Source organism: Myotis myotis, unplaced genomic scaffold (assembly GCF_014108235.1).
Source record: "Myotis myotis isolate mMyoMyo1 unplaced genomic scaffold, mMyoMyo1.p scaffold_m19_p_1, whole genome shotgun sequence".
Classification (NCBI taxonomy): domain Eukaryota; kingdom Metazoa; phylum Chordata; class Mammalia; order Chiroptera; family Vespertilionidae; genus Myotis; species Myotis myotis.
Genome location: NW_023416313.1, coordinates 198,350,682 through 198,370,602, shown reverse-complemented (window position 1 = coordinate 198,370,602; position 19,921 = coordinate 198,350,682). Strand labels below are relative to the sequence as shown.

Genomic DNA, 19,921 nt, shown 5'->3' with positions numbered 1-19,921 from the left:
TAAAGAGAAAAGGTTTTATAATTTTTTCTGGAATTTTCCAGAATAATTTCTCTGGGAAAATGCTTGTGCAATTGAACAATCAAATAATCTCTGAAGATCCCTTATAGTACACAGACAAATATCAACTAACTCCAGAGTTAGAATAAGTCATTGCAACAGTGTCTGGAAATCCTGCACAACATAAAGAGATAAACACTGGTGAAGGCTAATTAACAACAGCAGGGCACTTTGTAAACATAAAGTTCCTAAATATTTATTCTGAAATAATCATGTTGTTTTATTACTAAATGATAAACTTACTCTTAATGGAGCAGGAACCTCACTGTAGCTCTCCAAAATGATACTAGCCCCCAAGTACTCCTGACCACTCATGATTTATACTGAGCCAATATATCTATTTCTTTAAACAATAAGAATAATATAGATGTTACTGAATTTAATTTAAAAATAAATCTTAACAGAAAACATTCCAAAACTTTTATTTTAGCAAAATAAAAGTTCATTATCTGAATTTAGAAGGAAAAAAAGCAAAGCCTCATTCATCATTCAAATAACTAAAGCTGAAATCAGCCACTGATTCAGGTTCAGTTAATTATAAAAATATTAACTAATATTCACATAGTACTTCAGAACTTATGAAGTGCTCTCATACATATATATCACATTATAGATATAGATAGATAGGTATAGGTATACTAGTAGGTATAGGTATAGGTATAGGTATAGGTATAGGTATAGGTATAGGTATAGGTATAGGTATAGGTATAGGTATAGGTATAGGTATAGTCATCCTCAGTATCTATGGGGGATTGGTCCAGGACCCCTTGCAGATACCAAAATCTAAGGATGTTCAAATCCTTTATATAAAATGGCATAATGCTTGCAGTTAACCTATGCACATCCTCCCGTATACTTTATATCATCTCAAGGTTACTTATCACACCTATTACAATGTAAATGCTATGTAAATAGTTGTTATACTGTATGGTTTAGGGAATAATGACAAGAAAAAAAATCTGTGTATGTTCAGTACAGATGTAACCATGGTAGGCCTAAGTACACAGTACATACCAACAACAACATAACATTGTTGGTTTTTTCCAAATATTTTTAAACCCAGGTTGGTTGAATCCACAGATGGAGGGCTGACTGTATATATAAGGTATCCCAAAAAAATGTATATACTCACTTTGAATAATTATAAAGGCAGTGTTTATTAAAATACATTTCATTTCCAAAATTGAGCTATCAGCTATTAAAGTGTGTATACGTTTTTTTTGGATACCCTGTATATATATGTGTATATCTAGATATATTTATTTTCCTATAAAATTATTATATAAAAGTGCTTTGCAAAGGTTAGTAACCTAGCAATATGTATTTACTATTATTCATCTACTATTATTAATAGTAATAATAATGTCTTAATGAGGCAGGACCTTTTACCCGCTTTCTACAGATAAGGATACTGAGGCTGAGAAAGGAGAAGTGACTGGCCCATGATCACATAGCCAACTGAAATACACTCGGTACTGAAACTCACCTTCTGACGTAAAATTCTGGGTACTTTCTAGTGGATCATGCTGCTTCTGTATAATGTTCACTTTTAAAAATATGATTCCCAAAGATTGCAAGAAAAAGTAAAGGGAGAGGTCTATTGATGGGCATAGAACTATCATGTCTAAGGCTGTAGGGAAGGTCATCTCATGTTATTGGACAACCCAGTAAACTAAAAATTACAAAGAAAACAAAAAAGATCCACTACAATATAAGCTAAGAAATGAAACCAATTTTAGTAACTTTAACCAAGGCGCATTAAAAAAAAGCACAACTTTTCACACTGTAACATTTCCAGTATTTCTTTAAAATACTGCACTATGGTCCACCTAACTGCAAGCATCACTTTCCAGTTCATGTAAGAACTGTCCCTCCCTCAAATATATATGCCCAAGATCCTTTGAACATGATGCTTAGCTTATAAGTTCCTAGGGACTTTTAATTAAACTCACAAACAGCCGATTTTATGGACACATCTAGCTGTGCCAAGAAACTAAAAGTCTCCTGTCCAGTCACAGCATAGACTGAGTCTTAATTAAACCTCAAAGCAGAATTCTAGGAGGTTGTCTATACTTCAGATGTTCCCCAGAACAGGTCCAAAGTATAAGTATTTAGTAATTATTTTCCTAAAACAGCATACTTATCACAGGGCTTAAGCTACAAGTTTGCCAATTTCAGCATAAGACAGACACCCAACAAAATCTTCAGCATGTTGACTGGCAGATAAAAGGCATTAATTATAATCTTAACATACACATAGGATTCCTATGCAAGTGAAAATGCAATCGAAGGAAATTATTGCCTCACACAACAATTGAAAATTACCGCAAAGGACTGAGCAAACATCATCCAGAACAACAGGAAGGCTGGCTGAGTGTAAATTCCACAACTAGAAGGAAAGAAAAGCACGCTGAGAGCCAGAGGCGCTGCGGAGGTGAAGTGCAGAGGTACGGCGGCGCGCACGCGAGGAAAGGGGGTGGCGCCTGAGGACGCAGCTGTCTTTTTGAATCACAAACTCCTGACGGCTCTGAACTCCGGTTCCGGGAAGTCTCTGGGGACCCAGGTCTCATACGGGGAGAAGCTGGTCTGTCCCGCAGCGAGCGAACTTGAGGGCGGCTTTCCCTCAGAGGTGCTTGCAGCCGTTACCGGAACACTGAGACGCGCGACTCCGGGCGGAGAATCGGCCATGGCCGCTTTCTCCGCCCTCTGACTCCCTGAGACCCCGCCCCACCCAGGCTGCGGCAGAGGCTTTTGCATGTGAATGTACCTAACTGCAGCCGAACCAGGCAGACCTGGAACTTCCAAGAGAAGGCCCAAGGCCCCGCAGCGGCTTGCATTGCTTCACAGCTGAGCCTCTTCGTGGCTCCTGCTGTGTGGCCTCAGGCAGAGGCTGAATTAGCACCTCCTTAGATCCAGGAGCCACTGTACCCAGTGGTCAGAGGGGGTCCATCCAGACTGCAACTCCTCAGATCCATAAGGGACGCACTCAGGGAGCAGACTCAGTGAGCACCAAAGCCCCACTGAAGCAAGTCTTGCCCCAGAGGGTGTCTTCAGCACAGAAGTTCTCCCACTTTAGACACAGCTGATTCTCACAGCCAATTGGCCTGGAGGTCAATTCCTCCCAGTGATTCTACAACAACCAAGGCACCAAGAGTGCACCAAGAGTGTCCACCCCAGGTAACTGGGGAGGCTGAGCTACTGGGCCCTACAGGACACCTGGCGCACAGGGCCACTCTATCAACACAGGGAAGCTGCCAAAATGCGGAGACAAAGAAACAGGTCACAAATGGCAGAAATGGAGGAAAGCAAACGATTGGATATAGAGTTTAAGGCCACGGTTATAAGGTTTTTCAAGAATTTTATGGAAACCGCCGATAAATTTAATGAATCCCTCAATAAGTATAGGGAGACCATGGAGGACATGAAAAAGGACCAACTAGAAATTAAGCATACACTGACTGAAATAAAGAATAATTTACAGAGATCCAGCAGCAGAAAAGAGGATCCCAAGAATCAAGTCAAAGATTTGAAATACAAAGAAACAAAAAATACCCAACCGAAAAAGAAAAAAGAAAAGAGATTCTAAAACTATGAAGATAGTGTAAGGAACCTCTGGGACAACTTCAAGCGTACCAACATCAGAATGATAGGGGTACCAGAAGGAGAGAGAGGGCAAGATATTGAAAACCTTTTTGAAGAAATAATGACAGAAAACTTCCCTTACCTGGTGAAAGAAATGGACTTACAAGTCCAGGAAGCGCAGAGAACCCCAAACAAAAGGAATCCAAGGAGGACCACACCAAGACACATCATAATTAAAATGCCAAGAGCAAAAGATAAAGAGAGAATCTTAAAAGCAGCAAGAGAAAGACAGTCAGTTACCTACAAGGGAGTACCCATACGACTGTCAGCTGATTTCTCAACAGAAACCATGCAGGCCAGAAGAGACTGGCAAGAAATATTCAAAGTGATGAATAGCAAGAACCTGCAACCAAGATTACTTTATCCAGCAAAGCTATCATTCAGAATAGAAGGTCAGATAAAGAGCTTCACGGATAAGAAAAAGCTAAAGGAGTTCATCACCACCAAACCAGCATTATATGAAATGCTGAAAGGTATTCTTTAAGAAGAGGAAGAAGAAAAAGGAACTCTTACCATTTGCCACAGCATGGATGGAACTTGAGAGCGGATAAATACCACAGGATCTCACTCATTTGTGGAATATAATGAACAACATAAGCTGATGAACAAGGACTGATCCAGAGACGGAGAGGCATTGATTGGACTGTCGGGACTTGGAGGGAAGGTAGGGGAGGGTGGGGGTAAGGGGGAAAGATCAACCAAAGGACTTATATGCAAGCATATAGGCCTAACCAATGGACATGGACAACGGGGGGGTGAGGGCATGAGCGGGGGTGGGGGGGTGGGGGGTAGAGGGTAACGTGGGGACAAGGACACATATGTAATATCTTAATCAATAAAAAATATATTAAAAAAAAAAAAAAAAGAAAATGCAATCGAAGCTGCAAGTATTCAAGTATTTCTTTTACTTGAAATACTAATACCACCACAGAAGCAAGAGAAGAGAAAAAAAAGCATAAGGCAAGGTGTGAAACTTTTCATTGAAAAGGGATTAGAAGACAGACTTCTGAGTACTGAGTAACTTTAGTCAGTAAGAAGCAAAGGAGCAGAACAGTACTGACTTCTGCACTGGGAAGCAGTGTCCCAGTGTGAATATGAACATGTACACTGGAATCAAACAGCTCTGAGTTCAAATCCTACCCCTTCCACTTACTAGCCATGTGATTCTGGGAAAGTTATTTAACCCTAATAGGCCTCAATTTCTTCATCTATAAAACAGGAATAATATTACCTACCTCACAAAGTTTTTAAAGTATTTAAAAATGTTTGAAATGTACCCACTGCAATACCTGGGACAAAAGTAAGTATTCAAGCCTAGCCAGTTTGGCTCGGTGGAAAGAGCGTCGGCCTGCAGACTGAAGGGTCCCAGGTTCAATTCCGGTCAAGGGCACACGCCTGGGTTGCAGGCTCAATCCCCAGTGTGGGGTATGTGGGAGGCAGCCTATCAATGATTCTCTCATCGCTAATGTTTCTGTCTTTCTCTCCTTCTCCCTTCCTCTCTGAAATAAAAGTGTTTTTTTTTTAAGTAAGTATTCAATAAGATTCAGCTATTTATTAACAGCCTTTTAAGACTGTAAGTTATTTAAATAAACTAGAACAATTTCAACAACTACTTACATTTGTCAGTAAAACAACACGAACTTTGAGCTACTAAGGTCCCTGATCTTAAAAGGGCCTTCAAAACTCAATCATTAGCCCTGGCCAGATGGTTAGAGCATATGCCAACGTTTTGGGTTTGATCTTCAGTCTGGGCACATACAAGAGGCAACCAATGAGTGCATAAATAAGTGAACAACAAATCGATGTTTCTCTTTCTCTTTCCCTCCCTCTCTCTCTATCAAATCAATACATTTTTTTTAAAATTTAAAAACAAACAATCATTAGTCCTGGTCCGTGTGGCTGTTGGTTGAGCATTGTCCCATGCAGGAAGGGTTGCCGGCTCCATTCCAGTCAGGGCACATGGCCGGGTTGTGGGCCCGATCAGGAGACAACTGATTGATGTTTCTCTCTCACATGGATGTTTGTCTCTCTCTGCCTTCCTCTCTCAATTTTTAAAAAATCATTAATGATAAAAATGGTAATTTTACAAGGAGGCCAGTTTTGCGAACTATTAATGATAAGAACAAGAGTCCTTGCTCTCTTTCTAACCACAACACTTTTCTCTCCTATAACCATCAAAATAGTCTTGGGATTAAAGAGCTATCATTTTATTTGAATGTTTTAACAAGACATTGCCCAGTAGGGACTGAATCAACAGTAAGAGAATAAAAAAAAAATAGGAAAATATAAAATTGATGATTATATATTTTTCAATATCAAGGATAATCAGAAGGCAAAAATGGAGAGGGAACAAAATGTTCAAGTGATAAATATCTAACTTTTATTTTAAATTTTTTTTTGTTGATTTTAGACAGGAAGAGGGAGAGGGAAAGAGAGAAACAATGATGTGAGAAACAATGATAGGTTGCCTCCTGCATGCCCTCTACTGGGGATCAAGTTCACAACCCCAGCATGTGCTCTGACCAGGATGGAACCAGTGACTTTTTAGTGCATGTGACAACGCCCTACCAACTGAGCCACACAGGACGAAATAGCTAACTTTTAATATCCTCTATTATAAATTATCTTAGTTGTATTGGAAGGCAGATAAAACCTTTAAAACACTCCTGTTATGGGTTTTCCTAGACTCTTTTTATTTCCCTAGACTCTTAAATGTTTGGAAAATATTTTCAACTCTTACAAAGTGAAGTACCTACTTCAATTCTTATACTCAATAAAGGAAAATATTCTAACTGCAGTGAAGTTATTTCTGTTTTAAGACTAAAACATTGCCCAGGGCTTTAAACTCTATTAAAATTATAAATTTATCTGAGAAATAAATTTACTGACTGAATAAAATGATAAAAAAACAAAAATAATAAGACTGGAAGCTTTCAAAAAGAAGTCAAGATTTAGGATGTCAAAGAATTAAGCTCCTCAAAAATTAAGCTCAAAACAAAATAAAATATTCTTTTTTAAAGATCAAGCTTTTTAAAGTATAAAATAAAAAACACAAAGAACTTATATACTTAGTAGAGGCCCGATGCACGAAATTTATGCAAGAGCAGGCCTTCCTCCCTCCCCCCTGACCCCCCACCCCCGGCACCGGCTTCCCTCGAAGCCCGGCTTCATCCAGGTCGTCCAGAAGGACATCCGAAAGGATGTCCAGTCTAATTAGCATATTGCACTTTTATTATTATAGATATGCATAGCCTATGGACATGGGCAATAGGGTAGTGAAGACTGGGGGGGCGGTTGTGGCTGGGAAGAGGTGGGTAAAGCAGGGGAATGGGAGATATCTGTAATACTATCAACAATAAAAAATATATTTAAAAGGAAAAAAAGTAAAATAAAAAACATATACTTGAAAGATCAGTGTATTAAGAGAAGGGAGAGAGACACCAAAGTTTAGCTTCTAAATATCTTTTCACTTTTTAGAATGAATGTTAGAATGTTTTCCCTTTAAGAAGTATTAGAATTGAAGTAGGCACTTAGTTAAGTATGCATTTCAGACATTGTATAACTAGAAAAAGTGATGCAATCATTCTGCAAAAATGTACTAGACATTTATTCAATACAGGACACTATTCAACATGGACACTATTCAATGTAGGCAGTTATGGAGGAGGCATAAAAGACAGTTCTGTTTTGAGGGAGCTTTCTAATAAACTAAGGAGATCAAAATTTAAACTGACACTGCAGCCCTAGCTGGTTTGGCTCAGTGGATAGAGCGTCCACTTGTGGACTGAAGGGTCCGGGTTTGATTCTAGCTAAGGGCACATGCCCGGGTTACAGGCTCAAGCCCCAGTAGGGGGTGTACAGGAAGCGGCCGATCAATGATTCTCTCTCATCATTGATGTTTCTATCTCTCACTCCCTCTCCCCTCCTCTCTGAAATCAATAAAAATATATTTTAAAAAATAAAATAAAATGGCACTACAAGGCAATAAATGATTAAAGTTCTAATTTAGAAGACCAACTAAGTCTCTCAGAAAATGCTAAGAACCAGATTATTTCACTCATATTGTGGGATATAAAACTGAAATTCGTGGATACAGACAGCAGTGTGGTGATTACCAGAGGGAAAGGGTTGGAGGGCAAAGGGAGCCTAACATATGAGGGAAGATGGTTTGGCTCTGGGTGATGGGCACACAGTACACACAGATCTTGTATCATAGAAATGTGTACTTGAAACCTATATGATCCTATTAGCCAGTGTCACCCCAATAAAATTAATTTTTTTTAAAAAGTCAACACCATATATACTACAAAAGAAGACAGAATTGGTGGGGGCTAAAACATGTGAGTACTACAAAGAAAGGTAAAATAGAGCAGACCCAAAATCTCAGGAAAGAGACAAAACTTGAGCGGTCAGACATGAAAGAAGGGTAAAATTTAGAAAGAGATATATGAAAGGAAAGGACATCCACAGCTAGAATAAACATAAAAAGGAACAGACGGACCAGCAGCCTGCACAGAAGAGGAAAAAAATGATAGGAACGGTAGGTTGGAGCAAGATGGAAGCAAACCATGAACACCATATCAGGAATTTAGTCTTAATCATTTAATGAATTTTAACTGAAGTAACTATTATGTGCCAAGAACTCTCCTAGATGCAAAGGATACAAGTGTGAACAAACAGATAAGTTCTCTGCCCTTATAGTGATTAAAGTCTAGTAGATATATTCTGTAAGAAATATGGTGCCATGCAATGCTTCTGAGCAGAGGAGGATGTGTTGAGAGATAGATTCTGGGAAAATTATTATGTAGCAGTAATATTGTGAAGATTAATAAAAAGAAACCTTATTTAAATTGGAGTTCAGAGGGCCTGTGGGGCTTTACTCTGCACACTCTACCACTTGTCATCAACTACCCCAAACAGGAAGAGACACACTTCCCATTTCAACAGGAAGATGTCTCTTTTTTTTTTTAATATATTTTATTGATCTTTTACAGAGAGGAAGGGAGAGAGACAGAGAGTTAGAAGCATCGATCAGCTGCCTCCTGCACACCTCCTACTGGGGATGTGCCCGCAACCAAGGTACGTGCCCTTGACCGGAATCGAACCTGGGACCCTTCAGTCCGCAGGCCGACGCTCTATCCACTGAGCCAAACCGGTTATGGCAGGAAGATGTCTTTCTGCTCTACTACCCAACAGGAAGAAGGACAATCTCTTCAACCAGCAACCACTCAGCCAATGAAAAGCCACTAAACTTCAAAGACCCAGTTTCCTCCAATGGACTACTTGTTTATAGCAGCCCCCTGAAATCCCCTCTTCTCTATAAAAGAATGTTTGCTAAAAGAGCTCCAAACTTGTGAACGGAAAGAAAAGCCTGGACCCTTTACCTTTCAAGGATATTGTGGTACATGAAAAGGCAAAGTTTGTGGTGAATGAGAGCAGCTAAATTGAGGTCAGACTGTTTTTCTAACTTGGAATAAAAAAAATTTTAAAAAAAAGAATGTTTGCTGTTTGCGATTAAACAGCATATCTTGAAGCACAATTCTTTGTTGTTCCAGAATAAAAACCATATCTGTCTGTTTGTTTAAGGTCAATAGTATGTCTCTATGGGGGGAAAAAGAGATAACCAGGCCAATTAAGACATTGTAATAATAATCCAGGAGAGAAGTAGCAATTGATAATATTCAATTATGCAATTGCTTCTGGAACAATCTTAGATAAATCACTGCATTTCTCTGCATCCCTCTTCTCACCTGAGAACTGAAATTTGCCATCAGCAACAACCTTCAATTGGAAAATTTTACAGACACATCTAGGCACTGTGTACTATATGTAAAGTAAATCGAAAGACTAAGAGCAGCAACTTACTTTCATTTTTTTTTTTAGCAACAACATTGGAATTATGCTTGTGTTTGATCAGCTTAACCACTGTATCTCTAAACAAGCACTCTCTGAATAAGAATAGACAGCAAGGTTAGACATAATAAAGAGTTTAACTAGAGCTTATGAAGATCTATGCTACCTGCCTTTATTTCTCTGTGTGTAATCTACAGTCCCAAGAAAGGACAGAGAATTGGATACCAAGCTACTTATAACTGTTGGAAACAGAAAAAGAACAGTAGACAAGATACTTATTTCATTCTCCATTATGCCACAGAAAGCTATTTGTCTCCTAAACTTATTATTTATAGAGCCTGAAGGGGAAAGACTATGTTTTATTCATCTTTATGATCTCACAGTGCCTAGTACAGAGTTTTGTACACAATTGCTGAGAGTGGTGTTAAAAAGGAAAAGAGAGAGTCTGAGATCCAAAAGAATGAGTTACCAGGTAGAGGAGGGTCCAGACAGTAACAATACCCATCAACAAAACAGCTAACAGGGACATAATAGTGAGTGAGACAGGATTTTCCTTTTTGAGGAGCTTGAGGCCTTGTGAAAAAATATATTAGGAGAAGAGAGATAAAATACACCATCTGGAATGAGGTAACTACTAAAATTAATCATTAATGGCTACCTTTTACTGAATGTGTCAAACATTGTGCAAAGAACATTACAGACATTATCTCATTTAATCCTCACACCCCATGAGTCAGATATTATTATCCCCATTTTTCTAATAGGAAACTAGGAGTTGGAGCAAAGATAAATAACGTACTCAAGGTAATAAAATTAGCAAACAGAGAGGCTGTGGTTCAAACCAACATTCAATTCCAAAGTCAGTACCACCAGGAACCAGGGTAACAGCACTGAAGGAGTAGGAAGTAATCCAGGATAGACTATATATAGAAATGGAGCTAGATTTGCTGAAATGAAGAGCAGTGTTTTAAAGAGGTATTATAACATCTATAAACCGGATGACTAAATGGATGCGATCCAATGCATCAAATGTAACTCTCCTAGCCCCTATTTTCCTTCCCCAGATGCAACCAATGGAGTTTCTTTATGAGCTTCCAGAACCAACTTATGCATATAAAAGCACCCAAACTCACTCTCCCATTTTTTTCAATTTTTATTTTAAAATAATTTGAGACTCAACAAACAGTTGCAAAAAGAGCACAGAGAGTTCCTATATGCCCTTTACCCAGCTTACATAGCCATAGTACAACTATCAAAACCAATACATTAAGACTGAGGCAAAACTAGTAACAAAATTTTGCCTGTTTCAAGCAATTACAAATAGAGCTGCCATAAATATTCTTGCACATGTCTACTGATGCTTCTGTGTGGCAGGGGTCCCCAAGACAATTCTCTGGCTCAATGATTCACTGTGGAAGGACCCACAAGACTCAGAAAAGCTGTACACTCACGTGTGTGGCTTATTATAGCAGGAGGATACAAACTGACATAGCGGAGAAAAGAATAAGCAAAGTACAGGTAAAACCAGGCACAACCTTCCAGGTGTCATCCCCCAGTGGACGTACTTAATTTTCCCAGCAATGATGTGACAACAAAGTGAAGTGATGTCAACCAGGGAAGCTTGCCTGAGCCCTGGTGTCCATGGTTTTTATTGGGGGGCATTCAGAAGGCACACAGGGCCTGCATGACTGACCTCGGCTATTCAGATTCCAGTCCCCAGAGTAACATAGGTGCTCACCATAAATCACATGTTTTGCATAAACTATCTAATACAGCTGGTTCTATGTGGTCCAGGGCCTCAGGCACACAAAAACACACTTAGTGGGCAGAATATCCCAGTGGCTGAGATCATCTCCCAGGAGCCAGTAGAGGACCAGTCTTGAAGACAGGCCTTTCTTCGGAATATGCTGGTTTCAACACCCCAAGCCAGCTGAGCTAGTCCTTTCCTATAAAACCTGTGAATGCATTTCTGGGCTACCTCCTTCATTTTAATATTGGTATAATATTCTGTTATATGGATGTACCACCACTAATTTAGCCAATCACCTACTCATTAATTTTTAAATTATTTCTACCTTTTTGCTCTAGTCAACAAAAAAGCAAAGTTTTATAAATTATAAAGAGCTACAAAAAATAAAGATATAATTTTTCTAGAAGTATTATCACTGAAAAATGAATTAAAGGTTTAGTCTACTGTGTGAGTTTCAGCCACCTGAATGAATAAAGGGTAGCTTTAAAAATAATCTGAGTTTACATGTGAGTGAATAAATAAAATGCACTGAAGAAAAAAACTTGAAGGACTTTTCTTACCTCCTATAGTATTTGCTGTCAGTAATTAATATGAAAATTATGACAGCAAACCAAAAATTACACGATTTCCTGGAAATCCCACAATAGCATTACACAATAGCAAAATATAACTCTAGAGTTTTGATGGGTTATTTACATATATCTAGAGTCTAGGATTCCTATTGTACAATCAGAGAAAGTTCATTAGACTTTCATAGAAATACAAGCCCTGAATTTTTGTTTGTGATAAGAACAAATGTCAAAATTTGGTACATACATTCTCTTCCCACTATCTCACAAGTCATAAACACTCTTGGTACATATTCTTTATGTTAAAAAGATCCAAGATTTTAATTTTCTAAACACAAATCTAAAAATGATAAAATCATAACTAACTGTTATCTCAGTTTAAGGAATTTCTTATCTTCTGTTGAGACATTGCATGGCTAAGACTGAAAAGCCTGGCAATACTAAATGTTGGCGAGGCTGAAGAAGCAGGACTCTCCCACACACGGGTAACGGGAATGTAACTCAGCGAACATTTGCATCTTGTAGCTCAACTACCGCAAACCCTTGCAACATATCCTCATCTTCAGATTTCCTCATCACAACTCCCACCACTGAAAGTCATGCCAACAGTAATGGGCTGATCACTTTGTAACTTTTGTAAGTGTCTAATCACTATGTTGTACACTTGAAACTAGCACAATATTGTATGTCAATAAATAAATAAACCTGTTCCAGGCTCAAACTGTAAAAAGGATGAAATAACCTCAATAGAAGAATAAGTTTAATAAGATGGTGACATTTGCTCTGCTATTATACTATGTACCTTTGTTTTACATTTCCTTCTCATTATATTCCTTGATATTATGTCAGTGAACTTTAATAATAATAATAATAAAAGAATGGTAAAGAAAAAAAGAGAGAGAAAGAAAAACTTACTGGGATTGAAAATTCCTCAGCCAGATATTTCAAGGAGGCTGCTTCTCTTGCCAAGAACTGGTTCCTTTCTCGCATGTTGTCCTGAAGTTGTGTATCAAACTCCTTTCTTACCACAGAAGCAACGGAGTCAATAATCACAAGTTTAACTCCTTTTGAAATAATTTCTTCTTCTAAGGATTCAATCCTGTAAAAGTAGAATTTGTAAAATAGTAGAAAAGTTTAAGACATAATTTTTAAAAATAGGGCATTGCAAAGGTTAGCCAACTTAAAAACAAATTGTTCTTTCCTAAGTTATAGTGATGATTGCAAGTATTCAATAAACGTAACTTATTTTCATATACATCTCTTCTATACATATGGCATGCTTTTGGAAATAAACCAAAATGGTTTCATTCCTTAGCCTTTGATAGTGCTAAATCTCCAATTTTAGGGTGAAACTACTTGTGGTAGCCAGTCTCCAAAATAGCCCAGAATTCATACCCTACAGCAGTGATGGCGAACCTTTTGAGCTCGGCGTGTCAGCATTTTGAAAAACCCTAACTTAACTCTGGTGCCGTGTCACATATAGAAATTTTTTTATATTTGCAACCATAGAAAAACAAAGATTTATATTTTTGATATTTATTTTATATATTTAAATGCCATTTAACAAAGAAAAATCAACCAAAAAAAATGAGTTCGCATGTCACCTGACACGTGTGTCATAGGTTCGCCATCACTGCCCTACAGAGTCTCTTCCACCTTGTACTAGGCTTGGTCTGTGTGACCAATAGCATATGATAAAATGATGGCCTGGCATTTCTGAGAGCAGTTATAAAAGACTAGAGCTTTCACCTTGGGCTCTCTCTCACCTATCTGCTCTCTCAGATGACTCACTCTGGGGGAGGTGAGTTGCTGTGTTATGAACAGCGCTATGGAGAGGCCCATGGGGTGAGGAACAGAGACCTTTAGCTAACATTAAGGAAGGAAGGGAGGCCTTCCAGCATCTACATGAGTGACCTTGGAATTCTTCTAGGTTCTCCAATCCCAAGTGAGCCTTAAGCTGCTAAACTTTGGGGTAATTTTTAATAAAGCAATACATAATTAATACACCACTTAATTAATTAAGTATACAACATTTTATTGTGTTTTTTCATTTTTAAAGAAATACTTCAATTAATAGGCCATAGTGAATAAAGAATATGGAAATCATTTTATTGTTCATAAACCTAATATGTAGGGATTTTTTTCACTGAGAAACTAAAAAAAAAAAAAAATCTTCAAAGTGTTACTAAAATACTGAAATCTAAACCAGCATACCTTTGTTGAACCTCATCACAGCTGAGTTCCCGATAAAGATGAACTTTACTGCTTGTCAAAAGTAATTTTTCTTCAGTATCAAAATATCTTGGAAAACGAGATTCTGCTATCTCAATCAGTCTATGGGGGGAAAAACAGAATAATGAAAATAGTCAATGATATTTAAGGCCACATTGCTGAACCTCTAATGAATTTTACTTAGGAAACTCATAAGCCACAAGGAACACTATAATGAAAGCCTCATCAATAGAGCAGGTATAAGTAAAACGGCCTAATATACAAGTCTGGAATGTAAGCCCTGCTTTATAAGCACTAAGAGAGGTTAGCAGATAGAGCATGAGACAAGCAAGGGCTTTTAATTTGCATCTAATGCCTCTCAGGTTTATCTTTCTGGGGATAAATATGTTTTTTTATAAATGATATTTTGACTAGTAGCTATAATATATATTTAATAAATAAGAAAAATGCATTTTCATGAATGAAATATATTTGAACAAATATATTATCATTCAAATAATCAAATATCAATAGGTCTCCATGTCTGAGACCTAAAAGATATTTTTGTCCATTGAAACTTAATACATACAAAAAAAATGTGCCCTAGTCAATTTTGCTCAGTGGTTGGAGCATGGGCCTGTGGACCAGAGGGTCGCAGATTCAATTTCCGGTCAAGGGCATGTACCTCCAATGCGGGTTTGATCCCTGAGTCCAAGTGGGGCTCATGCTGGAAGCAACCAATTGATGTGTCTCTCTCACATCAATATTTCTCTCTCTCTCATTGTCTCTCCCTCACCTCCCGCCCTTCCACTCTCTCCAAAATCAATGGGGGAAAATATATCCTCGGGTGAGGATTACAAAAACAAACAAAAATTGCTATCCAGTAAGTCCTTGTTAAACAGAAAATTACTTTCTTCACAAATAAATGTTGTAAATAAAAAATGATTTTCTAAACACTGAATTCTGACCTCAAAGCTAGTTCTAATGTCCCATGGGGTAGGCCAAGCATAGGAGAGTGACAACTGAAACAGATGCAACTACTTCCATTAATAGTACAAGACATGGAGAGCAGCACTAGAAATTTCTGATTAAAAATATAAACCTTAGAGTATAACTGTCTCCTATTTTAAATGATACTTTATTAGCCCCATACTTAACTATCATCCAAGGGTGACTGGGAAGAAGGCCTAGAAACACAAAACGATCCTATATTTTATGTTCCATTTAAAGACACAAAGTACAAAAGAACAGTATTTTTTCATTATTAGACAGTTAATGAGTTCCAAGAAGAAGCTGAGAACTTTAAATAGATAAACAAAATAAGTTCCTCACATATGCTATAATCAGAAATGAAAGAGAAAAATCTAAAACAGGAAGAAACATTAAAGAAATCTAGTCAATAACATTTTTAAAGCATACTTTGAACAATTTGAAAAGAAAAAAAACATTAGGTTGAACAGGAAGAGGAAAAATTATTTTAGGAGTAAGGAATAGTACTAAAAGATGTGTAAAGAGTGAGAACAAAATGGATCAAATGACCATTCAAGAGAAGTTCCTAAGAAAGGCATAGGAATTTGAAAATATTTTTTAAATAAGGTAAATGATAAAAGTAAGAAGAAATAAGATGGCATTAGAAAATGTTTTGAGGGTTTGGGAAATGCATAAATATTTTTATTAGGACAATTATTTATTGAATTTAGTGCTAGTCAGAGAAATCAGCTAAAAAGCTCTGGTACTTGGAACCCACTTAATTTTAACAGGACAGAAATGACAACATCCACCTGAAACATAGAAGTTTTTCAAAATTGGAATGCCCAGTTGATTAGAAACCAGACTGAGAGTACCTAACTCATTGGCAACAAGTGAACAGCTGACAGACAGTAATTCTCTGCTTCCAACATTAGACTGGATTTCAACTAGTGGCTCTGGAACTCCTTACTGCTCGTTCATTCCATTAACATCCCTCAGAAGGAAAGTGGCCATGGCATGGACATGAGCTAACTTTATTCATAGTTATGCTCTCTTCTTTCCCTGATACTTTGGTGGAGAGTGGAGTTAGGGGCAATATCACTAACACCATGAAATTTATAAGCCACAGTTCTTGCTAATGATAAAATTTACTTCTGGACATTAAATATATCAGGAACTCCATTACTAGGCAATAGGAGCATTTTCTTTCTTTCCATCCTGAAAATGCACAATTTATCTGGTTTAGTAGGAAATAAACTAAAAGAGCCTTACTGACTTTAATAACCACTGGAGATGGCAGGAGGGAAATAAAATCATACAGGGTTTTAGCCAGAAGGTGTAAGTGGGATGGTGGTGGTGCCTTTAAGATCAAGCTTAATGAGCTTAGAGACTAACTTATGGTCAATAAACCTGAAAAACTTAGGAATTGTGCAGAGATAAAAATAATAACCATAGTTATCAGACTAAACAATTGTATCAAATGGTTATTTACACACCAGTATGCTGTGATTTTCTTTAAGTTTCTCTAAGTGATTTTTTTAATTTTAGAAAAGATTTTTAAAAATATATAAATCAATAATATAAATGCAAAAATATATACGCCTCACATTAATCATAGCAATTTGTCATGACAATCTTCATATCAAAGATCTGTTTTGTTTGGAGCAAGCAACAGAAAAGAACCCATCTTTTGCTCCAGACATTAATTACATAAAGTTTGAAGACAATGCCATCTAGTGGACATCTTTCAAAGAATGCACTTAGATTCATTCATTCAACAAACATTTATTGAGGACTTACTATATTGTATGCCAGGCACTGTTCTAGTGCTAAGGATATGGCAATGAACAAAAACAAAACAAAAAATCCTTCCCTTGTGGAACTTACATTCTACTGAGAGAAACAAAGAAATATAGTATAAAATACATCAGATAATAAATGCTCTAAAGAAAAGTGAACCAGTTTTAAGAGAACAGGCTGTGACAGATGGAAGCAGGTGACATTTTATGTAAAGTGGTCTGGGAAAACCTCTTTAATAAGGTGACATTTGAGCAAAGGTTTAAGGGAGACAAAAAAAATGAACCATGTGGCTGTCCAGTGGAACAGCGCATAGGAAGAGAGAATGATAAGTGCAAAAGCCCAGTGTAAGAAGATGCCTGGGGCATTTGAAAATAACAAGGAGGCTAATGTAGCTGAAACACAGAAAGCAAGAGGGAGAATAAAAGGAAATAAGGTCAGAGGGCTAGCCAGGGAGCAAAACACACAAGATCCTTGGGTCTGTGGGTTTTATTTGGATTTTATTTAGTAAAAGCCTAGGAGCAGGACAGACATAGCCAGACTTTTCTTTATAAAGAAGCACTCTCAATACCAAATGAAGAAGAGGCTGTAGATGGGCAAGGGTGCAAGTAAGATCGGCCAGTGCAGTAGTCCAGATGGGGTCTTGAACTAGAGAATAGCTCACGTGATTAGAAGTAACTGAACCCAAGATACAGTTCAAAAGAGAAGCTGAGTGGATTTCTGGACTAACTGGTCAGCATCTGGAAGAACGGAATTAACCACTCACTGAAGTGGAGAACAATGGATTCGAATCAAGGTTTTTGTTATTATTTCCTTGTTACTTCACAGCTCTTGTATAAATGGAAAGTTAAAAGCTTTAACCCTAGCCAGTTTGGTTCAGTGGATAGAGCATTGGCCTGTGGACTAAAGGGTCCCACGCTCGATTCCGGTCAAGGGCACATACCTGTTACAGGCTCCTCCCTACCCTAGGCCCTGGTCGGGGTACAAACCAATCGATGTGTTTCTCTCACATTGATATTTCTCTCTGTCTTTCTCTCTCTCTTCCACATTTTCTAAAAATCAATGGGAAAATATCCTCGGGTGAGGATTTAAGAAAATAATAAAAATAATTTTTTTAAGTTTTATATTAGTGACCACATGCCAACTTGAAATAAAACATATTCTTGATGAAAAAAAAAAAAGTCCTTTTATTGTGCTGAAATACAAGTTCATGGTTTTTCAAAGCTTCTTGTACATATGTAATATTTTCCTGTTCATTATTTAATATGTACTTGTTCAGCATTGTGAGATTACTAAACATAATCATGTGAATCTATTAGTACCTTACAGATTCCAGCATATTCCAAAGTTCTGTTTTAGTAATAATAAGTATGTAAAACTAATTTCCATCTTCTATCCTAGAAACTCTTCATGATCTCCCTTCCTACTAATTCACCTAGATTCACAAATGATAAGGCAGCTGAAGTTGGACTAAGGAGAACCTAGCCAGATTCATGAAACCATCTAAAAAAAATGGCAAGGGAATTTATCTCCCCTATTTACGTCCTACTCAAAGATTCTGGATTTGTACCAACTAGCAAATAGGTGACTAAGACCACACTAGTACTGCCTTCAAAATCAGCCAAAGTCATGGCTGGCCACTACCCCTCTATGCCTTCTTCTTGATACACTGATTCAGAAAGAGTGACACTTGACATAGTCTGGCAGGAATTAAAGGGGCTGGCTTGCCCAACCGGTGTGGCTTAGTGGTTGAGCATCGGCCTATGAACCAGAAGGTCACAGTTCGATTCCTGGTCAGGGCACATGCTCGGGTTATGGGCTCAATCCCCTGTGGGGGGTGGGCAGGAGGCAGCCAATCAATAACTCTCTCTCACTGATGTTTCTCTCTCTCTTTCCTTCTCCCTTCCTCTCTGAAATCAATGAAAATATATTTTTAAATAAGTAAATAATAAAGGGCACTGACTTTGGGGTACCTGACACCCTCAGAAGCGACATGCATACTAAATACAGCAACTCCTTCAGACCTAAGCCTGGCCATGGCTTCCACACAGCACCAATACAACACATACCTCTCCTGTGTATACTTAGTTATGACTTACAATTTTACATTTTTGTGATTATTTGATTGGCTTCTTCCCGTTTTGGACTACATCTTCTTCCTATTTTTCAAAGCTTTTCTGATTTCATGACAACTCAAGAATGTCTACTTCTACTTCATAATATTCCGATTCTATATCCTACCTCCCTGTGTCCCCTTCCAGGGTCCTGGGTCCCATCTCTTCCTTCCCCACTTCCCTCAGTGTTCCTCGCATGTCTATTTGTAGTACTAAGACTCAGCTTTTAAAAATATGTTAAATTGACTTTAGAGAGAGGAAGGGAGGGGGAGAGAGAGATAGAAAAATCTATGGGCTGTTTCCTGCATGCTCTTTACTGATGTTCAAGCCCGCAACTCAGGCCAGAATCCACACAGACCTGGCTAAAATATACAGTGAAACCTCATTTCTCAAACGTCTCCCATCTTGAACAATTCGGTTCTCAACCAAATTGTTCAACAAAACTTCTTGGTTGTCAACCAAAATTTCAGTTTTCAACCTGACAACCCTTTCACGCTGATACTTCAGGAACAAAACAAATTGCTGACAAACCGGTGGTATATACTTACTAGTACAAAGAATAGATACCCAAGAGATGTAAAACAAAGCAAATAAACTCTAATCAAAATAAACCATTTGGAACATATCTGGTCAGGGAATATGTTTTGATTTAAATAGTATTCCTTGAGAGAAATAAGGAAGAGATCTGATTCACAATAACATAGTGAGAGAAAGATTCACTATACCTATCATATAACTTGACCAAGAGAACAGAATAGAATCAGTCTCTAGAGCAGTGATGGCGAACCTATAAACTCATTTTTTTTGGTTGATTTTTCTTTGTTAAATGGCATTTAAATATATAAAATAAATATCAAAAATATAAATCTTTGTTTTACTATGGTTGCAAATATCAAAATATTTCTATATGTGACACGGCACCAGAGTTAAGTTAGGGTTTTTCAAAATGCTGACACGCC

At 37.6% G+C, this 19,921-nt stretch overlaps 1 protein-coding gene across 2 annotated transcripts in view; it reads right to left on the bottom strand.

The window, feature by feature from the left end:
- RAD51B (RAD51 paralog B) overlaps positions 1–19,921 on the bottom strand; it is a 530,564-nt gene that overhangs the window by 490,299 nt on the left and 20,344 nt on the right. For both annotated transcript variants that reach the window (XM_036310860.1, XM_036310869.1), the window contains exons 6-7: positions 14,086–14,205; positions 12,787–12,970 (exon numbers count right to left, since the gene is read on the bottom strand). In XM_036310860.1, the coding sequence (XP_036166753.1) occupies positions 12,787–12,970; positions 14,086–14,205 (304 nt within the window). The remainder of the gene's footprint in view (positions 1–12,786; positions 12,971–14,085; positions 14,206–19,921) is intronic.